Genomic DNA, 11,244 nt, shown 5'->3' with positions numbered 1-11,244 from the left:
CTGCCCAGGCTGGAGTGGAGTGACACGATCTCGGCTCACTGCAACCACTGTCTCCTGGGTTCAAGCAATTCTCCCGTCTCAGCCTCCCCAGTAGCTGGGATTGCAGGCACCTGCCATCACGCCCAGCTAATTTTTGTATTTTGTTAGAGACGGATTTCACCATGTTGGCCAGGCTGGTCTTGAACTCCTAACCTAAGGTGCTCCACTCACCTTGGCCTCCCAAAGTGCTAGGATTACAGGCGTGAGCCACCATGCCAAGCCTAGTTAGTGCTATGTTATGTATACTCTTTGTAAGGTAGAGGAATCTAGAGGAGGCATACCAGCTTCTAAATGATTTTAAACGTATCATTTCTAAAAGGAAATGATACTTCACAAGTGTTGAAGAATGAATGTATGAGACTGAGAGACTGAAGGCGCATGTATGTTAGAGGAGTCAGGATAGGAAGGAGGCATTCTAGGTAAAACGAATAGCATGCACAATTCTCTAGCATCAAAGTTTATAACCCATTGCATCTGTCTGGATCACAACCACTAATATGTATGATTCAGGGAATGCTAAATTTGAGGATCTGAAGGAAGATCACACTGGATGAACAGAGAGAAGTAGTCATTAAGGAGCTCTTATGCTATGCCAAAAATCTGGACTTCATCTCAGTCAAGAGCAATGCTAAATGACCAGCATGCGAAGAGTCAGATTTTAGAAGTATCAATACCCTGGTGGCAATAGAGAAGAAATGGGTTGAAATGGAGGTGGTGGTATAAAAATAGCAAGGTCAGTTAGGAAGTTACTGTCACAGTCCAGGTAAGAAACGATGAGGCCTTCAAATAGGGCAGTGTACTTCAGGATAAAGTAAAAAAATTCAGGAGGTGGAATCAAAAGAACGTGCTGACTAGATGTGGAAAGGAGAGAGTGTGGAGTCTTTTAAGCCAGGTCAAATGAGGACACTCCAGGGAAAGTGAGGGTCAGTCAGGCTGAGGCAAAATGCTCCTACCTTAGCAGTGCTGTTGATATCATCAGCGTCCCCCTCCTCACACTCCAACAGAGTCACATGGGTGAGGTTCTCAACTGGATTCGTAAGAGTCAGGAGGACCTGGCTCTCCTGGAGAATAGGAAACACATCTCTCAGACATTCACCACTTTCTTAGCTGCTATACCAAGTATTTTGCAAAATTACCATTCCCCCCCATTACTCCTGAGCAATGACGCCCACTTATACCCCTACATCACTGTATTCTCTACGTGCTTACTGATCCCTGTTCTATTATCTACGTTAGACCAAATACTCTCTGGAGTTGCTATTTCACTAAGGAAATGGGACAGATTCCACTGAAAGGGCCAGTTACTAGATCCAGAAATTCCGAGGAATGCTTATTATCTAAGTGATTGTTTAACTCTTGTCTCACCCACGCTGCCATTTAAGGACTGAAAAGGAGGCCCTCATAAATAAAACATGGGAGTCACAGGCCAGTCAGATGCATTAACAGAGCAAAAATGGCACACCAAGACTACAAAAACTTTTTTAAATTTTTACTTATTTTTGAGACAAGGTCTCACTCTGTTGCCCAGGCTGGAGTGCAGTGATGTGATCATGGCTCACTGCAGCCTCGACCTCCTGGGCTCAGGTGATCCTTCCATCTCAGCCTCCTGAGTAGCTGGGACCACAGGTGTGTGCCACCACACCTGGCAAATTTTTTGTATTTTTTGCAGAGATGAGGTTTCCCCATGTTGACTAGGCTGGTCTTGACCTCCTGGGCCCAAGCAATCTACTTATCTTGGCCTCCCAAAGTGCTGGGATTACAGGTATAAGCCACCATGCCCAACCTTATAAAAACTTTTTAAGACTTCTTGAACTGTGATAATTTGTCCTTGCTTGGTACTCTCTCTAGATAAGCAAAACCAATCTTTCAAATGAAGGACCATATGATAAACATTTGTGTTTTCACGAGCAGCATGAAAGGAAAGAGTTAAAGAGGTTGCTGCAGAATATTCTACAATTCACTGGGCATGTGTCTGGAAAAGGGGAGTAGATGAGGACTCCAAGGAAGAGAAGGGCTGTGGTATGGAAATCTGGAAATCTAACTGATTCCTAGTACCCGAAACAACATACAGGAGATCGAGGAGAATCTCTAGGCTGGAGAAGAACAAAAGATGCCTGTGGGATCCATCATTCTCCCCACCCAGAATTTCACCTTGACATAATGTGCACTCTGCTCCTTCTCCCTACTTTTCATCAAAGATGTTGTTGTCAAGGATCTCAGTGTCAATAAATTTAAAGTCTTTATTATCCCAAACTCTCTTCTTTTCTATCCCTTGCTCTCTGGATCCTGTGCCAAATACACACACAGCCACCCACATACATATACACACACATCATTGATCAATCCTTTTTCTTCCTGTTAATGAGCAAGGTACTAACCTTCATGTAGCGAAGGTTGGGAATGGACATGATTCTCACTTCTGGAATATAATTGCTATGCATAAATAAAAAAATGCATTAATGTTCACTGGAGTCTCTTAAAATTATTATTATTTTTTAAAGCTGTGCAGTACATAAAGGATTTCATGTGAATCAGATCAGAGAAAAATAATTTTAATGAACCATATCATCACAGTAAGAACTTAAGAAAAGACATAAGACCAAACTGGTATGACTTCTTTCTGAAATATTATGTATATTTCTATTTTAAACTGCCCAGGCCCCAGATTAGCATGTATATATCAAGATACTGCTTTGTAATGACTAAGACAAGATATTTATCTCCTTGTGCCTTGGTTTTCCCAATTCTAAAATGAGGAAAATAATGGTATCTATCACTTGAAGTTATTGTGAAGAATACATGCAAAAATGCTTTGAAAAGTGCTAGGAACAAAGCTCACATAAATGTTAATTATTGTACATACATTAACGTAATACAAAATCTATTGCAGAAACACTACAAGTGGGGGAAAAGGTACATCTTAGAATCAGATATTTAAACTTTAAACGAGCTATTCTTCAAGGTGACCAGCAGGATTATCTGAGCAAATTAACAGGAATTTAAGAAACTTTTGCCTTCCTGAATCTCAAAAAAAAACAAATACATACCGACACAAAAGCAACAACAATAAAAAGAAATGTAAGGACCCCACTTCTAAGAATTTGAATTCAGTAGGTCTGAGGTTTGATACCAGAGCATGTGTGTGTGTGTGTGTGTGTGTATATATATATATTTTTATTTTTTTTTTATTTTTTTTTTTGAGACAGGGTCTTGCTGTCACCCAGGCTGGAGTGTAATGGCACAATCATGATTCACTATAGCCTCGACCTCCCAGGCTCAAGTGATAGTCCCACCTCAGCCTCCCAAGTAGCTGGGAGTACATGTGTGTGCCACCATGCTCAGCTAATTTTTGATTTTTTGTACAAATGAGGACTCCCTATGTTGCCAGGCTGGGCTTGAACTCCTAAGACTCAAGCAATCCTCCTGCCTTGGCCTCCCCAAGTGTTGAAATTACAGGCATGAGGCAAACACCTGGCCTCAGAGAATCTGTAGTAAGAGAGCCAGGCAATTCTAAAATGATGTCAGAAAAAAACCACTTTTTCTCAAAGCAAGCTTAAGAAACTGATACTAAGCACAGGCTGCCATTCAGGGTTTCTGTAATGAGTGTAATTCTTAAGTAAGAAAGCAGTTCATCCCAGACTTCACATGTGCCATTTCTGTAGGTTTCTCTATTCCTAACCAATCATGTATTAAGTAAGAATAGTTAGGAAAGTGAACATGTTTTATGTTGAGTTACAAGGCATTTGCAAACATAATTACTCATTTGATTCTTTTTAAGAACCCCAAGAAGAAGGCATTATTCCTATTTCAGAGAGGAGGGAAACAAGTTTAGACAAAAACAGTAAGTGACAGACCCTCCACCTGGCCCTCCTAGCTCCTCTTAACTCACCAGACATGCACTTCCCAACATTTTTGTTTCCTAATACTTATTTTTAATTGCTGCATAATATTCTACAGTACAAGTTATCTCAATTTAACCAATTATTTCCTTGTTAATGGTTAATCAGTTTGACACTGATTTAACTGTTGGTTAAACTGTTTGCAGTTTTTTGCCATTAAAATATTCTAATACTCATCTTTGGAAATGTATCTTTATATATTGGTGCTTTTGTTTCTACAGAATACATTCCTGAAATAGTACTGTTGGGTTAAAAGGTCTACGTAATTTGTTTTGATATTTCCAGACCACTCTCCAAAAAGACTAGCAATTCAAGATTCTACCAACAATGTGTGCAAATATGTGTTTACCCACATTCTCATAAGTACTAGATGCTAATTACTTTTTAAAACTTTTCCTATCCAGTCTTGGTTTCTTTCCATATACAGTGTATCTTCTGGCCATTTGAAATTCCTCTTCCATAAGCTACCTGTCCAAATCCCTTGTTCCACATTCCTCTTTACTGCCTCCCTATTTTTATCTTTTCAATTTCTGGGAATTCTCTATGCCTGGGATATTAAACTTTAGTTTGTCACGACTGCCAAATATTCTTTCTTGCTTTACTATTTGTCTCAGGACTTTGTTGCTAATTTTGTCTTTTTAAAATTGTTTTCCTTAAGAGAGAGAGTCCTGCTCCATTGTCTAGGCTGCAGTGCTGTGGCACAATCATAGCTCACTGCAGCCTCGACTTCCTGGGCTCAAGGGGTCCTCTCACCTCAGCCTCCCAAGTAGCTAGGACTACAGGTGCATGCCACTGCACCTGGCTCATTTTAAAGTTTTTTTGTAGAGATGAGGTCTTACTACATTGTCCAGGCTGGTCTTCAACTCATGGGCTCAAGTGATCCTCCTGACAGGCTTCCAAAGCGCTGGGATCACAAGTGTGAGCCACTGCACCTGGCTTTAATTTCATCTTTTATAACCACTATTTCTTTTTGCTAAGGTCAAAGGTGTTTCTTTTCTTTAATGGCTTCTGGGTTTTCTGTCTTGCTAAAGAAGGGCTCTCTTACTCCAAAGCTAGACAATACTTTCCTAATTTTTGAAAATATTTTTGTTTGCCACATAATTTAAAAAATGTATGTATTAGAAAAGTATGATGAGACACGAAAAGTTTACATTTAATTAGATGAACACTGGGTAAGTTTTAAGTGGCAGTATTTGTCTCTAATTAGGACCATTCAGATAGCCTGATAGGTAGTTTTTATACACAAAATTCTCTCCTACTCACAAATCCCAGAGAGTTAACACTAACTTAATCACTTTCATCCCAGCCAATGAAGTGTTATAACACAGGTAAGTAAAATGAACATTGTTACAGGGATACTCTTCAATCAGCTATACTTCATTATTTTTTAAGTTTTTGAAGGATTATTCCCAAACGCAGACACTTTGTAATTTGTAACGATGACTAGTAACTTTCCACCAAATAATTAACATACCTTGTTGCTCCAGATCATACTGGGCCACTGTGTCCCTGATCCCAATACCCCTGAATCTATTTATCTTAAACGTTTTTCGTGGCATGTAACTAAATTCAAAACCTAAACCGGAACAGAATGTCAAGATGATTTTGATGTAATTATTATTATTTTTTTGGAGGGCCAAGAGTAAACACACTTCACACTGGGGAAGAAGAATAAACCAAAATAACTCAAAACAGTAACTGAAAACACCAATCCCAAAATACTCACACAGCAACCAGTTGGATTTTGAATTTGATTGATGTTGGGTTAAATTCTGGCTTGCTCAAATTATGTTCACATTTCTAAAAAGAAAACAAATACAGTATGTATCAGAAGACAACAACACACTTTGTTGATCCATAGAGCTGCTAAATTCAGAAGGATAGCATTTACGAGAATTTTGTTTTGTTTTATTCTGATATAAGACCATAAGTTTTTGAAATAGCGTATAGCAACCGAAGTTTATAAAAAATGTTTGCACTTCCTGATATGTGCAACCACACTATCCAATATTATTATACCTCTGTGGTACTTAAAAACTACTAAAATAACTAACACATACTGAGTACTTACTGTATGTGCAAAACAACGTGCTCACTGGTTTAACTGGATTTAAGTATCACATCAACTTTATGAGCTAGGTATAGGTATTATATTAAGGTTGTCATATTATAGATGATGAAAATGGTATACAGGAAGGGTAAGTAACCTGTGCAACTTCATAGAGCCAATAATAATGGACACTGTGATTTAAATCCAGGTAGTAAAATTCCAGATCCCATGCTTTAAAGTACAGTAACAATGATTATTTTTGAGATAGGGTATCACTCTGCCACCCAGGCTGGAGTGCAGTGGCACAATCAAAGCTCACAACAGCCTCCAACTCCTGGGCTCAAGTAATCTTCCTGCTTTGGCCTCCCAAAGTGCTGGGATTACAGGCATGAGCCACTGCACTGGGACAGTAATAATTATTTACTACTTTCTTAAATACGTACTACATATACCTGGTTAAATTTTTTTTAGCAGTACAAAAAAGGTGTCCAGTGTAAAGATTACCCATAATCTGTCTGTCCCCTTGTTCCTCTCCCCAGATAGCCTATGCACATAAAAGTACAAGCATACATCATGTTGCTTTTTTCACAATAACACAAAAGGGAACATTTTACATTTATTCTCTTGCTTTTTTCATTTACTCTATCTTGGAATTAATTCCATTTCAGTACATATAGAGGAGCCTCTGTGTCCCACTGTAACAATTTCTATAACTTACATAAGATAGAAAATGATGGACATTCAGGATGTTTCCATTATTTTGCTACTGTAAGTAATGCAGCAATGAGTGTTCTAGTACATTAATCTATTTCCTAAGTGTCTAAGTATCTGTAAGACAGTTTCCTAAGAGCAGATCAAAGGGTGTATGCATTTGCTATTTTAAAGGATACTGCAATATAACTAATATGATTATGAAATGATATTCCATTGCAGTTATTTTAATTTTTCATTTTCTCATTGCAGTCTTAACGTGCATTTCCCTGCTTAGTGTATAAATCTGAATATCCTTCATATTTATTGGCTATTGGGATTTCCTCTGCCATAACTTGAATGTGAGGATCTGCTGGTTACTTTTATTTCCTTGCTGATTCGCTGAAGTTCTTCATATTCTAGATATTAATCTATTGTTAATAATATACCTTGCAAACTACTTTTCTCAGTCTGCAGCTTATCTTTTCATTTCTTTATGGGTTTTCTTTGGCATGAGGGTACAAGTTTTACTTTTAATGAAGTAAAATATATAACTTTACATTATAGTTTGTGCTTTTCTGTCTTACTTATGAAACATTCCCCTACCCAGAAGTCATGAAGGTATTCTCCTGTATTTTCTTCTAGAAGTTTGGCTCTTCGAATTTCCAACATTCCTGAAATTAACTTTTGTGTAGGGTGAGGTAGCAACCCAATTTTATTTTCTTCCATATAATCACTTGACCTAGCAAAATGTAATAGCCTATTCTTTCCCCAGTGATCTACAATGCCATATTTAGCATATAACAAATTTTCTCACATGCATGGGTCTATGTCTGCATATATATAGACACACTTTTGTTTATACGTATGTTTGTACTTTCCCTCCTTTTTTATACAAAAGTTGCACACCTACCATGCACTTTGCTTTTTGCATTTAAAAATGTATCCCATATTAACGTATTCTTTTAAATAAATTTATAGTACTCATTGTGTGGATATACCATAATCTCTGCATATTTTGGTTTGTATTTGTGGAAGTGCAAGGTAGATTCCTAAAAGTGAAGTTGATAAGACAAAAGGTAACTTTACTTTTGGTAGATATTACTATATTAATGGTGCGTTATATAACCATATTTATATAAATTTAATTTATATATAACTATTTCTATTACTAATCTTTTTAAAGAAATCAACTTCTGATTCTGTTGCTCTTTTGTATTTTACATTGGTTTCTTAATTTGTTGTATTTTATCTTAATTTATTGTGTTTTATGTTGGTTTCTAAATTTATTAACACCTGCTCTCTGGACTTTGCTGTTTTTTTTCCTAACTTCTTGAAATGGATTCTGACGTCACTAATCTTTTAATATTTCTTCTTTTCTAATATATACTGCATAGCTAAGCATGGCCTTAGTTGTATCCTGTAAGTTTTGCTATAAAGAAATTACTGATTTCTAACTTAACTACATTGTGATCAAATAATATACTTTAATCATTTCATCTTCCAGCTGACAGCCTCAGCAAGAGAAAGCATAGGGACTCCAATGGCGGCAGCAGCATGTGCAAAGAAACTATCATGAAACTTGGTAGACAATATTGGGTGGGTGCCCCAGGTCTCTCCAAGCTGACTATATATTTTGTTATTTAAAACAAACTTATATTTATTTATTTTTTTGACAAGTTTTGCTCTTGTTGCCCAGGCTGGAGTACAATGGCGTAATCTTGGCTCACTGCAACCTCTGCCTCCTGGGTTCAACCAATGCTCCTGTCTCAGTCTCCCGACAAATCTACATTTTAAGTAGAATTTTTAAAAAAATAAGCTGGTGTAAGGCTATATGACTTTTGATCAAAACAACAAGATGCAGGGCTTCTAAATATAAGGGATCATCTGAAATGAACGTTGTTTGAATATTCATTGTCTAATTTTGAGGGTTCCAGTATTTACGTGAAAATTTAACAATTTTTAAAGAAGTCCTTGGAAATTGGTACTGACAATGAATCTCCTTAAAATGGAATTTTAAAGCTTTTCAACACACTGGAACTCTCCCTGGCTTTGTAACAACCCCACAATTGAGCGAAGCTACCTCCTTGAGACATGCACTGCTCTGCAGCTGGATACTCTTAACAGCTTGCATAAGGGAGTTCACTTAAAAAGAGATATTGTGTAGTTTAAAATACATTAATTTGTATAAAATAACTTGCTCTGCTATTAAAAACCATTAAAAACCATTATAATGTTTTTAATAATATCAGCTGGCACTTAAATATTTTTGGAGTGAAAATTATCACTAAAGTTATATATGACTCCCATAAAAATATGGTTTTATCATATTAAAGAGACCTGTATTGATTTGCCAAAATTCTGCAACTTAGCAAAGGTATTACCTTCCTTGGATTTGTACTTTGTGATTTAGTATGCTGTACCATGGGCTGGTTATGCTAATTGAAAAAATAAAGTCATTACCCAAGTTTCACAGTACTCTAAGCGTAAGCAGAAGAACAGCTGTTCACATCTTTTAGCAGTGCACGTTTGTCTACCTTACAAATGCCATGTGTCCAAATCATGGTTTTGTAATTGCTAAGGTATGATACGTCAGGTTATTTGAAAACAATTACTTTTTGAAGTAACTGTGACCACAAAACATCATTTTTACATGAAAAGTTGTCTATCTTTTGAAATTATGCAAATGATGTCTTGATCTAAAGCACAAACCCCAGGTACTTATGTTTTTAATAATATGGTGCCACTGCAGGGGTTGGGGGTGGTGGGGAAGAACAAGGATAATGTCGGGGAGGATCGGCCTAACTAACCACTAAGTGAATTGTACTGCAGCTTTAATTTATGAGAAATCCTTATCTGGGATATTTGAGAGCAGCTGCAAACTGAAAACAATCCAGTAAATGTACCTTGTTTATATTTTATATCAGGCAATTATTAATTGGTAAATAATAGCTTTGATATTTGCAACTGTTGCATACAGAGTACTTTTGCTAAAAGTTAATTAGCTCTTGCCTTTAATTTTACAGTGTTTAATGTGATAAACTTCCAGTCATGTTTCCTATAAAAGAGACCATTTAATATATGTATATAAACCACAATAATAGTATAACATACTATTTAAAAATTTTTTTTTCTACTTAAAATATTTAAGGCTTCTTAGGACATTTCTAAAGCAGATTAAATCCAATGAAGTTCCTGATTTTTTTTTTGTAACTGCAGATAGTTTTTTCAACTGAAATAACATTTCAGCTAAATAAAGTATTGTTAAATATTGATATCTGATAAAAAATTGCCTTGTATAATTTCTGCAATTTATATTTGTTCCGAAAAAGGTATAATGCCCTAATGTTAAAAGATTTTAAACAAATCCTTATCCTTTGATTTTTAAAACTCTGATCTAATGATAAAATTCTATAAATTTTCATTTTCCAGTGTAGTTAGGTAGCAAAATACCTGGTAATTCATAACTTTTACCTGTTAAAATATAAACACGCAACAAGCAAACACATTTAAGAGTACTAAATGGAAATAAAGTGTTCAAAAGAGAAAACCTTGTGTTATCGAGCATCTTAGTCTATGTATTATTATTAAAGTATAAATATGATTTAAAGAAATCTTTTCTTGTTAATAAAAACTTTCTTTTAACTGAAAAAAAAAATTCATCTTCTGAAAAATGTTCAGACTTACTTTCTAATAACCCAGTATTATAGTCAACCTTTATAAGTGTTCTGTATGCACTTGGAAAGAGTGCAAATATTCTGCAGATATTGCGTACAGGGGTCTATATATGCTCATTTGGTCAAGTTTGCTAGTTAAATTCTCCAAATGTTCTAGATTCTTACTGATTTTCATCTATTTGTTCTCTAGGTTACTGAGAGATGTCAAAATTTCCCAAAATGATTTGTCCATTTATGTAATTTTCTCAAATGTCGCTTTATATATTTTGAGTCTGTTTTTCAGTGCGTATGACTTTAGATGGTTATATTTTCTTTGTAAATTGAATCTTTTTTTAAAACAAATTATCCCTCTTTCAAAAAAATTAGTGTTTGTCCAATATTTTTCCCACTTCTCTCTACTTTCAACCTTTCTGAGTTCTCCTGTTTGCGCTTCTTGTAATAAACATATAGATGGGCCACTGCAATTTGCTTTATTATTTAGACTGACAATGTTTGTCTTTTAATGGAAGCATTTAGTTCACTGTATTTAATGTAAATACTGATACATCTGGATTTTAATCTCCTATCTTACTACACACATTTTTTTTTTTTTAAACAGACAGGGTCTTGCTTTGTCACCCAGGCTGGAGTGCAGTGGTGTGATTACTGCTCACAGCAGCCTCAACCTCCTGGGCTCAAGCAATTCTCCTGCCTCAGCCTCCCGACTTGCTGGGACTACAGGTGTGAACCACCACACTGGCTTTTTTTGTTTGTTTTTTTTTTGGTAGAGACAGGGTCTCACTATGTTGCCTAGGCTGATCTCAAACTCCTGAGCTCAGGTGATCTTCCTGCCTTGGCCTCTCAAAGTGTTGTGATTACAGGCAGGAGCCCAGGTCTTCTATTTGTACCA

General features: G+C 36.2%; 1 protein-coding gene across 3 annotated transcripts in view; it reads right to left on the bottom strand.

The window, feature by feature from the left end:
• DCTN4 (dynactin 4 (p62)) overlaps window positions 1-11,244 on the bottom strand; it is a 44,542-nt gene that overhangs the window by 8,528 nt on the left and 24,770 nt on the right. For all 3 annotated transcript variants that reach the window (XM_011985321.1, XM_011985322.1, XM_011985323.1), the window contains 3 exons: window positions 5,665-5,738; window positions 2,418-2,472; window positions 993-1,100 (listed from right to left, as the gene is read on the bottom strand). In XM_011985321.1, coding sequence (XP_011840711.1) covers window positions 993-1,100; window positions 2,418-2,472; window positions 5,665-5,738 — 237 coding nt within the window. The remainder of the gene's footprint in view (window positions 1-992; window positions 1,101-2,417; window positions 2,473-5,664; window positions 5,739-11,244) is intronic.

Source organism: Mandrillus leucophaeus, unplaced genomic scaffold (genome assembly GCF_000951045.1).
Source record: "Mandrillus leucophaeus isolate KB7577 unplaced genomic scaffold, Mleu.le_1.0 Scaffold282, whole genome shotgun sequence".
In the NCBI taxonomy this organism is placed as follows: Eukaryota; Metazoa; Chordata; class Mammalia; order Primates; family Cercopithecidae; genus Mandrillus; species Mandrillus leucophaeus.
This window is presented reverse-complemented; position numbering and strand designations above follow the sequence as displayed.